The 20,174-nt window shown below is 64.5% G+C and overlaps 1 protein-coding gene across 1 annotated transcript; it reads left to right on the top strand.

Moving 5' to 3' along the window:
• The first annotated feature begins 904 nt into the window (after nt 1-904).
• Nucleotides 905-18,077, top strand: COL1A1 (collagen type I alpha 1 chain). The gene is made up of 51 exons (XM_054281509.1): nt 905-986; nt 2,635-2,829; nt 2,946-2,980; nt 3,084-3,119; nt 3,879-3,971; nt 4,067-4,135; nt 5,000-5,044; nt 5,281-5,334; nt 5,507-5,560; nt 5,676-5,729; nt 5,837-5,890; nt 5,997-6,050; nt 6,147-6,191; nt 6,442-6,495; nt 6,601-6,645; nt 6,794-6,847; nt 7,071-7,169; nt 7,257-7,301; nt 7,384-7,482; nt 7,683-7,736; nt 7,828-7,935; nt 8,326-8,379; nt 8,567-8,665; nt 8,832-8,885; nt 8,977-9,075; nt 9,179-9,232; nt 10,218-10,271; nt 10,375-10,428; nt 10,535-10,588; nt 10,925-10,969; nt 11,062-11,160; nt 11,274-11,381; nt 12,172-12,279; nt 12,369-12,422; nt 12,533-12,586; nt 12,690-12,797; nt 12,896-12,949; nt 13,280-13,333; nt 13,883-14,044; nt 14,160-14,267; nt 14,363-14,470; nt 14,649-14,702; nt 14,797-14,904; nt 15,314-15,367; nt 15,491-15,598; nt 15,719-15,772; nt 16,203-16,310; nt 16,403-16,685; nt 17,341-17,531; nt 17,612-17,854; nt 17,931-18,077. Exons 1-51 carry the CDS (start codon nt 905-907, stop codon nt 18,075-18,077), a joined length of 4,362 nt encoding a protein of 1,453 aa, XP_054137484.1.
• Nucleotides 18,078-20,174: the final 2,097 nt, after the last annotated feature.

Raw genomic sequence — 20,174 nt, 5'->3', positions numbered from 1 at the left:
TTGGGGTGTCTGTGCTTCTTGGAGGGGTTTCGGGGTTGGGGTCCCTCGGGGGATGCTCTTGGGGACCGTCCAAGGGATGCTCTGGGGACTGGTGGCCTTGGCCTTGCTCCGTGCTTGGTCCCACTGGAGGAGGGTCCCCAGTGGGAGCCCTGGATGGGTTTTGGGGTGCCCCAGCTCTGGGAGTGGCTGTTGGGGGGTCCCCGATGGGAGCACTGGGTGTGTTTTGGGGTGCCCCAGCTCTGGGGGTGGGTGGCAGGGCCCTGGGTGTGTTTTGGGGTGTCCCAGCTCTGGGATTGTCTGTTGGGGGGTCCCCGATGGGAGCCCTGGGTGTGTTTTGGGGTACCCCAGCTGTGGGGATGGCAGGGCCCTGCTGACACTCCCAGCATCACGTGGCACCGGGGTCCCCAAAGTGCCACGTGCCACATCCCCTGTTCCCCACCCCGCCAACCCTTCAGACACCTCCGAGCGTGCAGAACTCCCCCAAAATCACAACCCCCGGCAAAACCCCGCACCCCAAACCCCCCCTAAGCCCGACCCCGGCCCCGCCGCGCTGTGCCCGGCCGTGTGTGCGTGTGCCCGCCCGTGTGTGCGTGTGCCCGCCCGTGTTCGCGTGTGCGCGGCCACACGGCCCGAAGGGTGGGGTGGGGGGGTCAGGGGGTGCCCCCCGACTCGCTGGGTGCCTCTGATTGGCCGAGGGGGCCGTCCAGAACCCGCTGCTCGCTCCGGGTCCCTCCTCCCCGCCGCCGCACACCGTATAAAAGGGCCGGCGCAGAAGTGGGCAAAGGGCAGTAGGAACTTTCTGCTGGGGTCTGGATTTGGAGCTCCAGGGTTGCATCGGCCCCGTATGACCCCAAGCTAAGAACAAAAAGAGACCCCAAAGAGTCTACATGTCTAATATTTAGACATGTTCAGCTTTGTGGATTCTCGGTCACTGCTGTTGATAGCAGCGACTGTCCTACTCGCCCGCGGGCAAGGAGAGGAAGACAGTGAGTAGCGGGCGCTGGGTGATGCCCTCACCCCTCGGGACGCGGCTCTGGGCTGGCACCGGCTCCGGGGGCACCCGGTCCGGCTGCCCTGGGGCGGCCGAGGAGCAGCTCGGGGTGGGCGTGCGGAGCGGAGAGGGGAATTAGGGGCGAAATAAGGAAAAGAGGGTAAAATGCGGGGGGAAAAAAAGAGAGAAGAGGACTGGGAGGATTTGGGGTTGGGGGAAAAGGGGTTTAGGGGGCTCTGGCGGTGAGGAGTCGGGGCGCCCTGCCAAGAGCGGGGAGGGAAGGAAGGGTGGAGAGGAGCCGGCGGGGAAGGAGGGAGACGGGACGAAGGGGAGGAGGAGGAGGAGGCCGGGAAGGGAAAGGAAAGGGGGGAAAGAGCGCGGGAGAGACAAGAGGGGGGAGAAGAGGAGGGAGAGGGGGGGGCCCAGCCCCGGGATCTGCGAAAGCCATCAGGAAAGAATTAGAAAAGTCTCGGATGATTCATAAGCAAAATGTTTCGGCAGCCGGGGCAGCGGGGGCTGCCAGCGGCGCGGGCCGGGGGCACGGCCGGGGTCACCCCCCCGTGCCACGCCACGGCCCCCGTGCCCGCTGCCACCTGTGCCAGGGGGACTCGGGGGGACCCAGAGCGCCCAGCGCTTTTTGCCCATTTTTGTCCTTTTTTGGTATTTTTTTTGCCGTTTTTCTCAAATCCATTTTTAATTATTATTATTATTTATTATCACTATTATCATTATGCATTTTGCACTGACAATGCCCATCCAGCATTTCCCATTCCCAGTCCTGCATTTCCCATTCTTCATTTTGCCTTCCCCATTCCCATTTCGCCTTTCTTTTTTTTTTTTTCCTTCCCCAGAAGAATTTTGCAATTTCCATTTGCTTTTTTTCTTAACATCCTTTTTTTCCCCTTTTTTTTTTACATTTTCCCCCCTTTTTTTACATCCTTTTTTCCCCTTTTTCTTTACATCTTTTTTTCCCCTTTTTTTTACATACTTTCCCCCCTACTTTTTTTTACATACTTCCCCCCCCTTTATTTTTTATATCTTTTTCCCCTTTTTTTATTTACATATTTTTTCTTTTTTTTTTTTTTTTTTTTGCCTTTTTTTCACCCCTTTTTTATTCTTGGCCTTTTTTATATATATTTTTTTTTAACATGGGGGGTGTTCCATGAGCTGGCGCGGCCCCTCCCCACGCCAAGACCCTTCCCCACCGTGGGGCCACCCCCGGGCCTGGCCGCTCGCCCTTCCCTCCCCTTCCCTTCCCTCCCCTCCCTCGCCCCGCAGCCCCCGCCCGCCTCCGCTCCCGTTCCCGATCCCATCTGGCCCGATCCAGCCCCGTTCCGCCCGGATCCAATTTCACCCCAAACTCGGGGGCGCGCCCGTCCCGTCCCATCCGTGCCCCCCCAAACCCCCATCCTCGGGGGGTGTTTGCCTTGGCCCGGCCGGCCCGAGCGAGCGGCTGCGGGGATTTTTTTGTTTAAATTCCAGCCGATGTGGGAAGAGTTTATTGTGGAGCTTTTCCTGTGTCACCCGGCGCGCTGATGAGAACCAGATGAAGGGAGAAGCGCTGCGGGAGAAGCGGGGAGGGGGTGAGGGGAGCGGGGGGAGCTCCGGGCCGCCCCTCCTGACGCTTCCCGTGCCCGTCGCAGTCCAAACCGGGAGCTGCATCCAGGATGGGCTCACGTACAGCGACAAGGACGTGTGGAAACCAGAACCGTGCCAGATCTGCGTCTGCGACAGCGGCAACATCCTGTGCGACGAGGTGATGTGCGAGGACACCTCCGACTGCCCCAACGCCGAGATCCCCTTCGGAGAGTGCTGCCCCATCTGTCCCGACACCGACGGTATCGCGACATCTGCCCCCCTCGGGGAGCGGCGGGCTCGGGGTCCCCCACCCCGGGTGTCTGGGTGTGGGGTGGGTGATGCTGAGCTGCTCTGAACCCCCTTTTTCCCCCCACAGCCTCCCCTGCCTACCCAGAAAATGCTGGAGTAGAGGTAAGGGCCCCCCCCAAAACGCAGCCCCCCCAAAATTTCACCACAATCCCACCCCCGTATTTGGAGCCCTCCTTTTCTAACCTGTTCTGTCTCTGCTCCACAGGGTCCTAAAGGAGACCCCGGCCCCAAAGGAGACAGGGTGGGTGTGCGCCCCCCTCGGAGCCCCCTGCTCTGCAGGGACCCCCATCCCACTGGGGGTCACTTCAATCCCGCTGGGGGTCACCCCAATCCCATGGCGTTTACCCCAATCCTTCTTGGGGCCACCCCAATCCTGCTGGGATCACCCCCAATCCTGATGGGGTTACCCCAATCCCATGGAGCTCACCCCAATCCTACTGGGATCACCCCAGTCCTGCTGGGATTCACCTCAATCCCACTGGGCTCACCCCAATCCCCCACAGGGGCTCACCCCAGTCCTAATGGAGCTCACCCCAATCCCTCTGGGACTCACCCCGATCCTGCTGGGATCACCCCAATCCTGATGGGGTCACCCCAGTCCTGCTAGGATTCACCTCAATCCCACTGGGCTCACCCCAATTCCCCACTGGAGGTCACCCCAATCCCCCACAGGGCTCACCCCAATCCCACAGGGCTCACCCCAATCCTGCTGGGCTCACCCCAATGCTGCTGGCATCACTCTCATCCCACTGGGACTCACCCCAATCCCCCCTGGGGGTCACCCCGATCCTGCTGGGATTCACCCCAATCCCCCACAGAGGCTCATCCCCATCCCACAGGGGATCACCCCCATCCTGTTGGAGGTCACCCCAATATCCCCCCGGGTCTCACCCCAATTTCCCCCTGATCTCACCCCAATTTCCCCCTGATCTCGCCCCAACCCCCCCCCCTGTATCTCACCTCACAATTCCCCTGGTCTCACGCTCTCTTCTCTCGGCAGGGACTGCCCGGCCCCCCCGGCAGAGATGGAATCCCCGGCCAGCCCGGCCTGCCCGGCCCCCCCGGCCCCCCCGGCCCCCCCGGCCTCGGCGGGGTGAGTGTGGGGGGGTCCCTGGTGGCACAGCCCCCCCCCCCCCCCAACCGGGGGTCCCTGCCCCGCTCACCCCCTGCTCTCCCTCCCTCCCGCAGAACTTCGCTCCCCAGATGTCCTACGGATACGACGAGAAGGCCGGAGGCATGGCCGTGCCCGGGCCCATGGTGAGACATCAGGGACACTGGGGACACTGGGGACACTGGGGACACTGGGGACACTGGGGACACTGGGGACATTGGGAACATCAGGGACACCAGGGGGAGCTGGGCGAGGGGACAGGACAGGAGCGGTCCCTGTGCTGGTGATGTCACTGAGCACCAGGACATGGCAGGGATGGGGACAGGGATGGGGTGACAGCAGAGACAGGGATGGGGTGACAGCAGAAACAGGGATGGGGACAGGGACAGGGATGGGGTGACAGCAGAGACAGCAAATGTGTGGGGATTGGGACAGGGACAGGGATGGGGTGACAGCAGGGACAGGGAATGTGTGGAGATTGGGACAGGGACAGAGTCAGGGACATGTTGGTGATGGGGACAGGGATGGGGTGGCCATGGGGACAAGGAATGGGTGCAGGTGGAAATAGAGATGGGGACATGGTGTTGGGGTGGCAATGGGGACAGGAATAGGGACAATACAATTGGGACAATAGGGACAGGCAATAGGGACAATGGGGACATGGCAATGGGGACAATGGAGACATGGCAATGGGGACATGGCAATAGGGACAATGGAGACAGGCAATAGGGGCAGGGATGGGGTGGCAATGGTGACAGGCCAAGGTCGGTGTTGGGGACAAGGAGCAGAGTGGGATAGGGTGGCAATGGGGACAGGGAGGGGGTGGCAATGGTGACAGGGAGGGGGTGGCTTTGGGACACTGATGGAGAGGAGGTGAGGGCAGCAGGGGGACGTGGTGGGGTGGCAGCAGGGTACAGCAGTGGGGTGGTGATGGGGACAGGGGATGGTTGGTGGTGGGGACGGGGACAGGGTGACAAGGCACCACTGCTGACACTTTCTCTTCTCCCCAGGGCCCAGCTGGTCCCCGTGGTCTCCCCGGCCCTCCCGGTGCTCCCGTGAGTGTCACCTCTTCCTTCCATTTGGGTTTGGGGACAAACAGCCCCCAGGGCCCCTCTGGGTGGTGGGGGGACAGGTCAGAGGGTGTCACACCCTTCCTGACAGCCACACAAGCGTGTGGGGACGCAGCCCTGGTGCCACCACGCCGGGGGACGCCACCGCTGCCACTGGGGGATCCAGGCCCAAACTCCTCACTTTCTGACCCATCTTTTCACCCTTTATTTTTTCTCCACAGGGTCCTCAAGGTTTCCAAGGTCCCCCTGGTGAACCTGGAGAGCCTGGTGCTTCTGTGAGTGCTGTCACCTGCTGATGTCCCCAGGGATGGGGACACTGCCAGCCCTGGCTGTGGGGACACTGTCCCTGCTCTGGGATCCATGGCAGTGGTGCTGGCACTGCCCGGGCTGGGTGACAGGGTGACAGGGGGCAGCTGTCACCTCACCCCTGCCCTCCCTCTCTCCTAGGGTCCCATGGGCCCCCGAGGTCCTGCTGGCCCCCCTGGCAAGAACGGAGACGACGTAAGTGTCCTGTCCTTGGGGTCCCCCCCACTTTGGTGGCCCTGCCATTCCCCCCAGGTGAGCAGGAGCTGCCTGGCTTGGGGACGTGCCACCAAGGCCGTGTCCTTGTCCTCAGGGTGAAGCTGGCAAGCCTGGCCGCCCCGGAGAGCGGGGTGCCCCCGGCCCTCAGGTGAGACGCACGGGGACACCCCCAGCTGTCCCCCCGTTGGGGACAGGGCACTGTGGTGTGGGGACAGCCCCCCCAGCGCCTCCATCACCACCTCGTGTCTCCCCCAGGGTGCTCGAGGTCTGCCCGGAACCGCTGGCCTGCCAGGCATGAAGGGACACAGAGTGAGTCCCCTCACCCCGTGCTGGTGACACTCAGGGGACAAGGGACCCCTGACCCCAACCAGGGTCCCCTCCTGACCCCCCGCCCCTTCTCTGTGCTGCCCCTCAGGGTTTCAGTGGTCTGGATGGTGCCAAGGGTGAGCCTGGACCTGCTGGCCCCAAGGTGAGGAGTGGTGGCAGCGTCACCGCTGTCCTGGCAATGTCACCGTGTCCCTGCAGAGCAGCTCCCTCATGGTGTCCTTCCTTCCTTCCTCCCTAGGGAGAGCCCGGCAGCCCTGGAGAGAACGGAGCTCCTGGGCAGATGGTGAGTGCTGCACCAGGGGGTCGGGGGGGGTTCTGGCCAACAGGGGACAAGGATGGGGAGGTGACACCTGCTGGGGACACAGCTCCTCCTCTGGGATCCACAGGGAATGGGGAGGGAAAGGTTGAACCCCTTGGGAACATCACCGTGGGCAGCAGTGGGATGGGAGGAGGCTCAGAAAGGGGCAAGTGTCCCTGCAGGTGACACAAATGTGTCCTGAACGTGTCCTGAACGTGTCCTTGTCCCCTCTCAGGGTCCTCGTGGTCTTCCCGGCGAGAGAGGCCGTCCCGGTCCATCTGGCCCCGCTGTGAGTATTCGGGATGGGCAGGGCTGAGACCCCTGCGCGGGCACGGGGCTCTGGAGGTCACCGGTGCCACCCGCGGCTGTCACTGACGCTGTCCCCTCTCCGCAGGGCGCTCGTGGCAATGACGGCGCTCCCGGCGCTGCCGGTCCCCCCGTGAGTACCCCCGACCCCACGGACCCTCCTGGGGAGGGGATCCCGCCCTGCTGCCCCCATGGGGAGCCCTGGCCGGGAGCCAGGGGGGCTCTGGGGGTCCCCTCGGGCGGGGATCCCCCCTCTGAGCCGAACCCTCTTTCCCATTTAGGGTCCAACTGGTCCCGCTGGTCCCCCCGGCTTCCCCGGTGCCGCCGGTGCTAAGGTAGGGCCTGCCCGGTTCTGGGGGGCTGGGACGGGCTGGGGGGCACTGGGAGGGCGGGCTGGGGGAGCGCTGGGCAGGGGAGGGGTCCTGGAGCGCCCAGGCTGGCACTGCCTGGCACAGTGGCACCCATGGGGACATCCCCTGGGCACCTGTCCTGGCTGTGTCGCCGCTGATGGAATCAGCCCTGGCGCTCACTGCTCTTCCTCCTCCTCTTCCTCCCCAGGGTGAGACCGGTCCCCAAGGAGCTCGTGGCAGCGAAGGTCCCCAGGGTGCTCGCGGTGAGCCCGGTCCCCCCGGCCCTGCTGGCGCCGCCGGTCCTGCTGTGAGTGACACCCGCGGGCTCCTCGTCCTTCGGCCTCGCGTGCCGCCAGCCCCGCCGTGACCCTCCTCTTCCTCCTTCTCTCCGCAGGGCAACCCCGGTGCTGACGGCCAACCCGGAGCCAAGGGCGCCACCGTGAGTGTCCCTCTCGCGTCCCCTCCCGGGCGGGGCAGGGAGGGCCGTGCCGCTCCCTCACGGCCCCGTGTGCCTCTTGCAGGGCGCTCCCGGCATCGCTGGCGCTCCCGGCTTCCCCGGTGCCCGCGGTCCCTCCGGCCCGCAGGGTCCCAGCGGCGCCCCCGGCCCCAAGGGCAACACCGTGAGTATCCCCGGGCTCCTCCAGGGGCTTCTCCCGGGCCGCGATCCCTTCCTCGGCACCTGGAGCTGCCCCCGAGGTGTCCCTGGTCCGTGCCAGGCCCGGGTGGCACAGGGGGTGGCAGATGCTGCGCCCTTGTCCCTCCGATGTCCCTCTGCGCCTCAATCCGCCGTTAACCCTTTCCTCTCTTCTCTCCCCTGCAGGGTGAGCCCGGCGCTCCAGGCAACAAGGGTGACACCGGTGCCAAAGGCGAACCCGTGAGTGACCCCCCGATGTGTCCCTGGGGGCGCGGGCCCCGCTGGCCCTGACCCATCCCGGGGGTCCTCATCCCTCCGCGTCCTTCCCCAGGGTCCCGCTGGTGTCCAAGGTCCCCCCGGCCCCGCTGGAGAAGAAGGAAAGAGAGGAGCCCGTGGTGAGCCCGGCCCCGCTGGGCTGCCCGGCCCTGCTGGCGAACGTGTGAGTAGCGATGTCCCTGTCCCCACGCCTACCATGTCTCTGTCCCTGTCCCCATCCCCGCCATGTCCCCATCCCTGTCCCCATCCCCGCCATGTCCCCATCCCTGTCCCCACTCCTACCATGTCTCTGTCCCCATCCCTGCCATGTCCGCATCCCTGCCATGTCCCCGTCCCCACTCCTACCATGTCCCTGTCCCCACCCTTGCCATGTCCCCACCCCCGTTCTCCTCCCATCCTCCCATGTCCAACGTGAACCCCCTGCGTGTTTGGGGACCCCGTGGTGCCACCTCCGGCCCCTTCATGCCGCTCCCGCTGGTGGCCATGTCCCTCCTGCCCTGGCCCCCCGATGTCCCCCCGTGTCCCCGCACTGACCCTGCCGTGTCCCCCTCAGGGCGCTCCTGGCAGCCGCGGTTTCCCTGGCGCCGATGGCATGGCCGGTCCCAAGGTGGGTGTCCGCGTCCCTCTGTGGGACAAAGTGGCGTCAGTGTGGCCCTGGGGACTCTGACCGCTGTCACCCGTGCCCGCACAGCGGCCACAGCGGCTCTGAGTGGCTGCCACCCGCGGGGACACGGCTCTGTGCCGGTCCCCGGGTGCTGTCCCTTCCCTGGGTCACCCCTGTCCCCCCTCCGCAGGGTCCCCCCGGTGAACGCGGCTCCCCCGGCCCTGTCGGCCCCAAAGGATCTCCTGGTGAAGCTGGACGCCCCGGGGAACCCGGACTGCCCGGTGCCAAGGTGAGGTGGCACGGTGACACGGTGACCCGGTGACACGGTGACCAGCACGGTCGCAGGGCTGTCCCGCTCTCTGTGCCGGTGCCGGAGCCGCTCTCCAGGACGCTCCCGCTGTCCGGAGCATCCCCTGGCCGTGCTGAGCCCCTGACCCCGCTCCCGCTCCCCGCAGGGTCTCACTGGAAGCCCCGGCAGCCCCGGACCCGACGGCAAGACCGGCCCTCCTGTAAGTTGTCCCCGCCGCTGTCCCCGCCGCTGTCCCCTCCTGCCCTGGCTCTCCAGGGCCCGGCTAAAGCAGCTCTGGCTCCTCCCGACAGGGTCCCGCTGGTCAAGACGGGCGGCCCGGCCCCCCCGGCCCCCCCGGAGCCCGAGGCCAGGCCGGCGTGATGGGATTCCCCGGTCCCAAAGGTGCTGCGGTGAGTGCCACCCATCCCCGAGGCCACCCTGCTCTCTGGGGACACTCCCGGGACCTGTCCCCATCCCCGGTGTCACCACGGGCTCATCCCGCTCTGGTTTTAGGGCGAACCCGGCAAACCTGGCGAGAGAGGAGCTCCCGGTCCCCCCGGAGCTGTGGTGAGTGTGGGGTGTCCGGGAGGGGGGTGACAAGGGAGGGGGTGAGGTGACAGAGAGGGACACGGTGGTGTGGGGTGGCAGGGAGGGTGACAGGGAGGGTCACCATGGTGTGGGGTGGCAGGGAAGGTGACAGGGAGCATCACCCCATGATCGTGTGACAGGGAGGGTGACAGGGAGCGTTACCCCAGCATGGTGTGGCAGGGAGGGTGACAGGGAGAATCACCCCAAGATGGGGTGACAGAGAGGGTTACCGTGGTGTGGGGTGGCAGGGAGGGTGACAAGGAGAGTGACAAGGAGCATCACCCCATGACAGGATGACAGAGAGGGCCGGCCTGGCACGGACCAGCTCGCTGGGGTGAAATGGGGTTGTGGGGTGTCAATGGAGTGGCAATGGGCTGTGAATGCGGGGTGAGGGCCCTCGGCAGCCAGGGCAGGCTCCGGGGGGCCCGAGGCCGCGGCGGGATGAGGTGTTTGGGATCCCAGCCCGCTGTTCGGGATCCCGGCCCGGTGTGTGGGATCCCGGCCCGGTGTTCAGGATCCCGGCCCGGTGTTCGGGATCCCGGCCTGGTGTTCAGGATCCCGGCCCGGTGTTCGGGATCCCGGCCCGGTGTTCGGGATCCCGGCCTGGTGTTCAGGATCCCGGCCCGGTGTTCGGGATCCCGGCCCAGTGTGTGGGATCCCGGCCCGGTGTTCGGGATCCCGGCCCGGTGTGTGGGATCCCGGCCCGGTGTTCGGGATCCCGGCCCGGTGTGTGGGATCCCGGCCCGGTGTTCGGGATCCCGGCCCGGTGTTCGGGATCCCGGCCCGGTGTTCGGGATCCCGGCCCGGTGTGTGGGATCCCGGCCCGGTGTTCGGGATCCCGGCCCGGTGTGTGGGATCCCGGCCCGGGCAGCTCGCCGCGGTGTCTCCCGGCCTTCGAAGGATCCCGCGGCCCCCGCCCAGGCTCTCGGCTCGCTCTGAGCACCCTCCTCTCCCTCCTCCCCAGGGCCCCGCTGGCAAAGACGGTGAAACCGGTGCCCAAGGTCCCCCCGGCCCCACCGTGAGTATCCCCCGGCCCGCGGCCACCCCCGGCCACGCCCGGTCCCCGGCCCCGGGCCTCGGGAGCCACCTGCGCCCCTCCATGGCTGTGCTGTGTCCCCCAGGGTCCCGCTGGAGAACGAGGTGAACAAGGTCCCGCTGGTGCTCCTGGCTTCCAGGTGAGGACTGTCCCCTCCCCGGCAGGGGGACAAAGCACCCAGAGCATGGGTGGCACTGCCATTGTCCCCTGCGTGGTGGCTCACGGCTCCTCTTCTTCCTCCCCAGGGTCTGCCCGGCCCTGCTGGTCCCCCTGGTGAGGCTGGCAAGCCTGGTGAGCAGGTGAGTGTGGGCATTGGGGACCCTCCTGTCCTCTCCCCATTGTCCCTGTCCCCTCCCCATTGTCCCTGTCCCCTCCCCATTGCCCCTGTCCCCTCCCCATTGTCCCTGTCCACTCCCCATTGTCCCCGTCCCCTCCCCATCGCCCCTGTCCCTATCACACCAGGGCTGCTGCTGCTGCTGCTGCTGGGGTCCCCCCAGGGCACCCCCAGGTGCTCCATGGGAACAATGGGAACCCCAGCCCTGCCCAGGGAATGAGGGACTCCTGGGCCACCCCCTCTGCCCGTCCCTGGTGCCACTTGTTCCCCTCTAACTTGTCACCTTGTCCTTCCCACTCAGGGTGTCCCTGGAGACGCCGGAGCCCCCGGTCCTGCCGGTGCCAGGGTAAGCTGAACCCCCCCATCTGCCCCCAACCCTGGGCACCCCAAAATGCCCCACACAGCCCCTGATGGGCCTGCCCTGTGCCACCTCCCCAGGGTGAGAGAGGATTCCCCGGAGAGCGCGGTGTCCAAGGTCCCCCCGGTCCCCAAGGTCCCCGCGGTGCTAACGGCGCTCCTGGTAACGATGGTGCTAAGGTAGGTGCCAGCCGGGCATGGGGCTGTGCCCGGCTTGTGGGGCACAGCTGGGGGGCAGCTGCGCTGGGTTTGCTGGGCCCGGGTCTCACTAATCCCCCTCTGCCTCCCTGCAGGGCGATGCTGGAGCTCCCGGAGCCCCCGGGAACCAGGGCCCCCCCGGTCTGCAGGGAATGCCCGGAGAGCGCGGTGCTGCCGGCCTGCCAGGCGCCAAGGGTGACAGAGTGCGTGTCCCCAGAGCCCTCGTGTCCCCAAACCCCGCTGTGCCCCTCGGTGACCTGCTGCCCACCATCCCTGTGCCCCCTCAGCTTCCCCTTGGAGCTGGGTGTGCCCTGAGTTGAGGCCGGTGGGCAGCAGCGTCCTGGGCAAGGGATGCTCTGTGCCACCTCTGTCCCCATATCGTGGGGCAGGAAATGCTCTGTGCCACCTCTGTCCCCATCCCTTGGAGCAGGGGATGCTCTCTGTCACCTTTGTCCCCATCCCTTGGGGCAGGGGATGCTCTGTGCCACCTCTGTCCCCATATCGTGGGGCAGGAAATGCTCTGTGCCACCTCTGTCCCCATCCCTTGGAGCAGGGGATGCTATCTGTCACCTCTGTCCCCATATTGTGGGGCAGGGGATGCTCTGTGCCACCTCTGTCCCCATCCCTTGGGGCAGGAAATGCTCTGTGCCACCTCTGTCCCCATATTGTGGGGCAGGGGATGCTCTCTGTCGCCTCTGTCCCCATCCCTTGGGGCAGGGGATGCTCTCTGCCACCTCTGTCTTCATATGATGGGGCAGGGGATGCTCTCTGTCACCTCTGTCCCCATCCTGTGGGGCAGGAAATGCTCTGTGCCACCTCTGTCCCCATCCCTTGGGGACAATCCCTCTCTGAGAGCCCAGCTCTTGTGAGGAGGAGGACGAGGATGGTCCCAGCCCATCCCAGGGAGGATGAAGAACCGGGGATATCTCAGAGCAGAGAGTGGTGACCCCTCCAAGGACCTGTCCCCGTAACCCCCCTTTGTCTCTCCCTCAGGGTGACCCCGGTCCCAAAGGTGCTGATGGCGCTCCTGGCAAGGACGGTCTCCGAGGCCTGACCGGTCCCATCGGCCCCCCCGGCCCTGCTGGTGCTCCTGGTGACAAGGTGGGGACATCCCGCAGGGACAGCCGTGTCCAGGCACTCAGTGCCACCCCCTCTCCACAGCCCTGATCCCTTTGTTCTGTTTTCTCCAGGGTGAAGCCGGTCCCCCCGGCCCTGCTGGTCCCACTGGTGCCCGTGGTGCTCCCGTGAGTGTCCCCCACCCTCGGTGATGGCCCTGCCACTCCTCGGTGGCCCTGGTGGCCCTGGCGGCCATGTCCCCATCCCGTCTCACGCCGTTCCCTCCCCTCTCCTGCAGGGTGACCGCGGCGAGCCCGGCCCTCCCGGTCCTGCTGGATTTGCTGGCCCCCCCGTAAGTGTGACAGACCCCCTTCCCCCGGCCCGGGGGTCCATGCTGCCCCCCCAGGGTGGCTCTGAGCCCCCCGGGCTCACCCTGTCCCCGTGTCCCCCCTCAGGGCGCTGACGGCCAGCCTGGTGCTAAAGGTGAAACTGGGGATGCTGGAGCCAAGGGTGACGCCGGTCCCCCCGGCCCTGCTGGCCCCACTGGTGCTCCTGGACCTGCTGTAAGTGCCCCCCACCAGCCCCCTCAGTGCCCGGGCTGCGGTCCCGCGGCTCAGCTCACCCCTCTCCTCCTCCTCTTCCTCCTCTTCCTCCCGCCCAGGGTGCTGTTGGTGCTCCCGGTCCCAAAGGTGCTCGCGGCAGCGCTGGACCCCCTGTAAGTACTGGTCTCGTGGGGAGTTTGGGGGCGTTGGGGAAGTTGGGGGGCACCCCCGGGTGAGAACAGCCCCGAGGGGCTTCAACTCTGCCTCTGCTCCCCCCACACCATGGGGCATCTCTGGCTCTGCCCCCCCAAAACCCTCTGGGGATGGCACCAGAGTGGGGTGTTGCCTTTACAACACCCCTTTACAATTTGGGGGGTCGCCTTTACACCCCCCAAATCAGCCCCCCAGGTGGGCTCTTTGCTCTGCCCACCAGCCCTGGGGTTCCCCTGGATCCCTGCACCTCGGGATCCGGCCCCACTGACCGCGACTCTCCTCCTTTCCAGGGTGCTACTGGTTTTCCTGGTGCTGCTGGAAGAGTTGGACCCCCCGGCCCCTCTGTGAGTACCCCTGGGGGGAGATGGGGGGCTGGAGATGGGGACAGGGGAGGGGACGAACTGGGGACAGGGGACAGGAGGCGCTGGGGACAGGAGGCACTGGGGACACTGGATGGGAGGCGCTGGGGACAGGGGACAGGAGGCACTGAGGACATGGGGACAGGAAGCACTGGGAACACAGGACAGGAGGCAATGGGGACACAGGATGAGAGGCGCTGGGGACAGGAGGCACTGGGGACATGGGGATGGGAAGCACTAAGGACATGGGGACAGGAGGCACAGGGGACAGGAGGCACTGAGGACATGGACGGGAGGCACTGGGGACGTGGGGATGGGAAGCACTGGGGACAGGAGGCAATGGGGACAGGGGACAGGAGGCACTGGGGACACTGGACAGGAGGCACTGAGGACACGGACGGGAGGCGCTGGGCGCCATCCAGGTGCTGCACGTGGCCGCCCTGTCCCACTTGGCCCCGGGACAGCCCTGGCCGCCCTTCAGCTGTCAGCGGGGGCGTCCCGGCCTGACGGCACCGCCTCCCCCGCCCCGTGCAGGGTAACATCGGCCTGCCCGGCCCGCCCGGCCCCGCCGGCAAGGAAGGCGGCAAAGGACCCCGCGGTGAGACCGGCCCCGCCGGCCGCCCCGGAGAGCCGGGACCCGCCGGGCCCCCCGGTCCCCCCGGCGAGAAAGGAGCCCCCGGTGCTGACGGTCCCATCGTGAGTCCCCCCCTGCCCGCATCTCTGTGCTCGCCAGGCCTCTCGCTGTCCCCTCCGCGGGGATGGGGAGGTGACAGCGGGGCTGTCCCCGCTGAGGCGCCGTTTGTCCCCGCAGGGCGCTCCCGGCACTCCCGGACCCCAAGGTATCGCCGGCCAGCGCGGTGTGGTCGGTCTGCCCGGCCAGAGAGGCGAGCGAGGCTTCCCTGGGCTGCCCGGCCCCTCCGTGAGTACCGGGGGGCTCCGGGGACCCGCAGGCTCTGTCACCCCCTCGGGGTGGCTCTGTGACAGTGCCTGAGCCCCAATTGTGTCCCCCCGCAGGGTGAACCCGGCAAACAAGGCCCCTCTGGCTCTCCTGGTGAGCGCGGCCCCCCCGGCCCCATGGGCCCCCCTGGTCTGGCTGGACCCCCTGGAGAAGCTGGACGTGAAGTGAGCACACATGGTCACCATGGGGCTGGGGACACGGACCCTGTGCTGATGGGGGGCTGAGAGACCCCCCGTGCTGATGGGGGGCTGTTGGACTCCCCCGTGCTGGGGATGTGCTGATGGGGGGCTGTTGAGCCCCCCGTGAGCCCCCCACCCTAACGAGGGTCTCTGCTTCCCATAGGGCGCCCCCGGTGCTGAAGGTGCCCCCGGCCGTGACGGTGCTGCTGGTCCCAAGGTGAGTGGGCTCTGAGGGGTGTGGGAGGGGTGATGGGGCTGTGCTGGCCCGCACTGACCTCTCCTCTTCCTCCTCCTCCTCCTCCTCCTCTCAGGGTGATCGTGGTGAGACCGGCCCCGCCGGCCCCCCTGGTGCTCCCGGTGCCCCCGGTGCCCCCGGCCCAGTCGGACCTGCTGGCAAGAACGGAGATCGCGGTGAGACCGTAAGTGAGGGGTGCCCCCGGAGCCCCCTGGCACCCCCCGGCCCCGGGACACCCAGAAAGGACCCAGCTCTGGGGTCTGGCCCCGGGCTCAGCTCCTGATGCTGCCAGGAGCTTCCCAGGCAGGCAGAGGTGCCACCACCACCCTGCAATGGGTGATCTCAGAGGTGCCACCACCACCATGCAATGGGTGATTTTAGAGGTGCCACCACCACCCTGCAATGGGTGATCTCAGAGGTGCCACACCACCCTGCAATGGGTGATTTTAGAGGTGCCACCACCACCCTGCAAAGGGATCTCAGAGGTGTCACTGCCCCCTTGAGGGTCCCCGAGCCTCTCAGGGTGGTTCTGCCCCAAGCCGGCAGCAGGAGGTGCAGGATGCTCTAACCTGTGCCCTTCTCTCCTGTCCCAGGGTCCCCAAGGTCCCGCTGGCCCCCCTGGTCCTGCTGGTGCTCGTGGCCCTGCTGTAAGTGATGCTCTGCTCTGCTCTGTCTCCCTCGGTGCCTCTGTGTCCCCCACAGGCGTGGGGACAGCGACTGGCCAGCACTGCACTCAACTCATCTTCCTCCTCCTCTTCCTCCTCCTGCAGGGTCCCCAAGGTCCCCGTGGTGACAAAGGTGAAACCGGTGAACAGGGTGACAGAGGCATGAAGGGTCACAGAGGCTTCTCCGGTCTCCAGGGCCCGCCTGGTCCTCCCGTAAGTCCCGCGGGGTGACGGTGGCCCTGCCACACGTCCTGGGGGCAGCACGGGCTGCTGATGTCACCTCTGATGTCGCCTCTGATGTCGCCTCTTCTTCTTCCTCCTCCCCTGTCACAGGGCTCTCCTGGTGAACAAGGTCCTTCTGGTGCTTCTGGTCCCGCCGGTCCCCGAGTGAGTCCCGGGATGAGCTGTGACATCCAGACATGGCTGTGGCACAGCGGGGAGGGCGGGGGGGTCCCCACGGATTCCTGCAGGGTTTGGGGTCAGGGCTGGAGGCTCTGCCGGGTCCCCACGGCCAGCGGGATTCCCGCAGGGTCTGGAGGCTCTGCCGGGGTTACACGGCCATTGGGGCACCTGTAGGGTTTGGGGTCGGGGCTGGAGGTTCTGCCGGGTCCCCACGGCCGTTGGGACACCTGTAGGGTTTGGGGTATTGGTTGGAGGCTCTGCTGGGTCCCCACGGGATTCCTGCAGGTTTTGGGGTCAGGGCTGGAGGCTCTGCTGGGTCCCCACGGCCATTGGGATTCCTGCAGGGTTTGGGGTCAGGGCTGGAGGTTCTGCCAGGTCCCCACCACCGCACTCACGCTTTTCTCCCACCCCACAGGGTCCCCCTGGCTCCGCTGGTGCTGCCGGCAAGGACGGTCTGAACGGGCTGCCCGGCCCCATCGGTCCCCCCGGCCCCCGCGGCCGCACCGGCGACGTCGGACCCGTCGTACGTCCCAAACCCAACCGAACCCTCCCGGAGCCGCCGGCCTCCAGCGCCCGCTCTTCCATCACCATCCTCCTCCTCTCCTCCTCCCGCAGGGTCCCCCCGGCCCCCCCGGGCCCCCCGGTCCTCCTGGCCCTCCCAGCGGCGGCTTCGACTTCAGCTTCCTGCCGCAGCCGCCCCAGGAGAAGGCGCACGACGGCGGCCGCTACTACCGGGCCGACGATGCCAACGTGATGCGCGACCGCGACCTGGAGGTGGACACCACCCTCAAGAGCCTGAGCCAGCAGATCGAGAACATCCGCAGCCCCGAGGGCACCCGCAAGAACCCCGCCCGCACCTGCCGCGACCTCAAGATGTGCCACGGCGACTGGAAGAGCGGTGGGTGTCCCCGCGGTCCCCTCGGGGCTGTCACCGCGTCCCTGTCCCCTCTGCTGCTCCTCAGCTCTGTCCTTCTGTCCTGTCTCTCCTGCGTGCCCTCCCCTCCATCCTCCTCCTGTCCCTCTCCCGTTTCTCCCCCTCTTCTTCCTCCTTTCCTGCTCCACGCTCCGCCCCCAGCTCCCTCCTTTGCCTTCCTCACCTCCTTCCTCATCTCCCAGGGCTGCTCCTCATCTTCCTCCTTCCTCCCTTCATCCTCAGCATCTCCCAGTCCCTGTCCCTCACCCATCCCTCCATCTTCTGCTCCTCACCTCCATTCTCCATCTCCTGAGACTGTTCCTCACCCTCATCCTTCATCCCTCACCTGTTCTCTCCTGGATTCTTATTACCTCCATCCCTCTGGTTGTTCCTCACCTGTTCCATCCCTCTGGTTGTTCCTCACCTGTTCCATCCCCTTGGGCTGTTCCTCAGCTCCGTTCTCCATCTCCTGGGGCTGTTCCTCACCTTCATCCTTGATCCCTGCTGGTTGTTCCTCTCCCCCATCTCCCTGGCTGTCCCTCCCCTGTTCCCTCATGGCTGTCCCTCTCTCCCATCCCCTGTCTGTCCCTGTCCCCACCACCCTCCCTGCCCCTCTCCTGACCTGTCCCTGTCTCCTCAGGCGAGTACTGGATCGACCCCAACCAAGGCTGCAACCTGGACGCCATCAAGGTCTTCTGCAACATGGAGACGGGCGAGACGTGCGTGTACCCGACGCAGGCGTCCATCGCCCGCAAGAACTGGTACCTCAGCAAGAACCCCAAGGAGAAGAAACACGTCTGGTTCGGCGAGGCCATGAGCGACGGCTTCCAGGTGGGCTCGGGGGCCACCAGGGGGTGGAGGGGATGAGGAGCCTGGAACGGTTCGGTTGTGACCGATGTCCCCTCGCGCAGTTTGAGTACGGCGGCGAAGGCTCCGACCCGGCCGACGTGGCCATCCAGCTGACCTTCCTGCGCCTCATGGCCACCGAGGCCTCGCAGAACGTCACCTACCACTGCAAGAACAGCGTGGCCTACATGGACCAGGCCAGCGGCAACCTGAAGAAGGCCCTGCTGCTGCAGGGCGCCAACGAGATCGAGATCCGCGCCGAGGGCAACAGCCGCTTCACCTACGGCGTCACCGAGGACGGCTGCACGGTGAGTGACGGGGATGGTGGCGGTGGCGCTGGGGACACGCTGGGGACAGGGAGTGACCGCGGTGTCCTCCCCACAGAGTCACACGGGCGCCTGGGGCAAGACAGTCATCGAGTACAAGACGACGAAGACCTCGCGCCTGCCCATCATCGATTTGGCTCCTATGGACGTCGGCGCTCCGGACCAGGAATTCGGCATCGACATCGGCCCCGTCTGCTTCTTGTAACCCCGGACGCCCCACGCGTGACAGGAGAGAGTAATAATAATAATGATAAAAATAATAATAAAAAAAAAACACCAAAAAAAAAAAAACCTGCCAAAAAAAAAAAAACCAAAAAAAAAAAGGAGAAAATTTCACATGGACTTTTTGAATTTGTGTCGGTTTCTATCCAGCGTCTCTAAAACAACCCCGGTTGCGTTGCCGTAAGAGAAAAACCTCAAAAACCCTCTCAAAAAAAAAAAAAAAAAGCATTCAACCCCCCCTAAAAAATACTAAAAAAACCAAATAAATGACTTTTTCAAACAAAATCACCAGGAAGTGGGTTCGCTTGCTTGCCCCCCTCATTCCTCAGCCCCGGAGATGGCAAAGCTCAGCTCCCCAAGGGTCCCCGAGCCCCCCGGGACCCCCAGGCCCCCTCCCCGCCAGCCCCTTCGCTTCTTGCATCTCATTAGAATTTTAATTTTTGCTGCGAGGAAGATGTTGAACCCCTGGCTATAATTTGCTTTTTCTCCCTTGTTTTCCCTCTTTCTCTCCCCTCTCCTCCTTGTTTTTTATTTGGATAATGCTGATTTTGAGTTCTCTCCATTTCCTTTTGTTCTGGTTGTTTTTTATCGTGGTTTTTTTTTTCCTGTTTTGTTTTGTTTTGTTCGTTGTTTGTTGTTCATTTTATTTTTATTCAGGCAGCAAAACCAATTCACTCCCAAGCCACGGAGCAGCTCCGGCCCTGCGCTGACGCCCCTGTCCGGATGGCTACCTCACCACTCTCGGGGTGTTTCATCGTCTTTTTGAGTCTGAATTTTGGGGTTCTTTTTGTTTTTTTAGCTTCGTTTGAAGCTTTTCAGCCGTGCCGGGACTTTCCTGCCAGGTTCAGAGCAAAGGTGCTAATTTCCCCCCCATCATGTTCCCCCTCTTTTTTCTCTTTGGTTGCTCTGTTGTTCTCTCGTTTTGATTTTTCCTTTGGAGGTTTCTTTCCCTCAGGATTTTTATCCTGGTTTTTGGGTTTTCTTTTTTAATTATTATTTTTAAATATTCTCTTTAATTTTGGCCCCGGAACACCCAACCCCGGGACCGCCTGGTGCTACAACCTCCAAAGAGGTCTCAGCTTGCTCTGTTTTAATCCCCCTCTATTTTATGCTTTATTTCCCTCCTTTTTTTTGCTGCTCAGCTCCACTGGGGAATTTTCCAAAGGTGCTATTCCCCCCTCACCCCCACCTCCAACGCCCCACCAGCAAATCCCGCCAAGCAAGAGGCACCGAATTCCGAGGGGAAAAGGAATAAATCGATTTTCCAGGTCGAGCAGGTGGAACTTCAGCTCTGCTCTCATCTTCCAGCAGCTTTTTTCCATCCATTCATCCATCCCTCCATCATCCATCCATCCATCCATCCATCCCTGCATCCTCCCCGGGCACGGAGGGCCACGAACCCACTCCCTTTGCCAGGCCCAGCTCTGGCATTTCCCCGGGTTTTGTACCTACTTTGTATAATGTATTATAATAATAATTAATTAATTAAGTAATTAATAATTTTAAAGCGGTTTGGGGGTTTTCTTCATTTTCTTTTTTTTTTTTTTTTTTTTCCGAAAATGGATATTATTATTATTTTTTTTTTTTTTCTTTCTCTGACTGCTGAAATAAAGGCATGTGAAATGATCCAACCAACCTCGGGCTGCTCTCTGCTGCTCTCGGGGGGCTCGGGGTGGGGGTGTCCTGATGGGCGATGTTGGGAATTCCTCCTCCCCGATCCCGCTCTCGTCCCGTCCGATTCCGCTCTCTCCCGGCGAGTTCTGCGCTCCGCTCCTTGCCCGTCCTCCCTCCTCCTCCTCCTCCTCTTCCTCCTCCTCCTCCTCCTGTCCCAGCCCCCCCAACCCGGGATGAGGGGGGGAGAAAGGAAGGAGAGGGGGTTGGGATGGGCTGGGGGGGGCAGGGACCCCCAATAGGAGGGGTCTGTGTCCCCAAATGGGGAGGGGAGGAAGGGCTGGGGACGCTGGGGGAGCTCAGCTCAGAGCGACCCCCAAAAGGGAGAGCTGGAGAGGGGGGTGGGCACAAAGAGACGCCCCCAAAATTGGGGCAGAGGGGTGAGGGGCTAGCCTGGTGTGGGGGTGCC

This window comes from Melozone crissalis, unplaced genomic scaffold (assembly GCF_028551555.1).
Source record: "Melozone crissalis strain CALT ecotype California unplaced genomic scaffold, PUWL_Pcris_2 ptg000032l_1, whole genome shotgun sequence".
NCBI lineage: Eukaryota > Metazoa > Chordata > Aves > Passeriformes > Passerellidae > Melozone > Melozone crissalis.
The sequence above is the reverse complement of the archived record's forward strand: the minus strand, read 5'-3'. Positions and strand labels throughout refer to the sequence as shown.

What these genes read in the sequence shown, in the direction of transcription:
- COL1A1 (XM_054281509.1), top strand. Translation starts at nt 905, where the DNA reads ATGTTCAGCTTTGTGGATTCTCGGTCACTGCTGTTGATAGCAGCGACT. An exon ending in CCGGTCCATCTGGCCCCGCT is followed by an intron (nt 6,496 to 6,600) that starts GTGAGTATTCGG and finishes CCCTCTCCGCAG; the next exon opens with GGCGCTCGTGGCAATGACGG. An exon ending in CCGGTCCTGCCGGTGCCAGG is followed by an intron (nt 10,970 to 11,061) that starts GTAAGCTGAACC and finishes CCACCTCCCCAG; the next exon opens with GGTGAGAGAGGATTCCCCGG.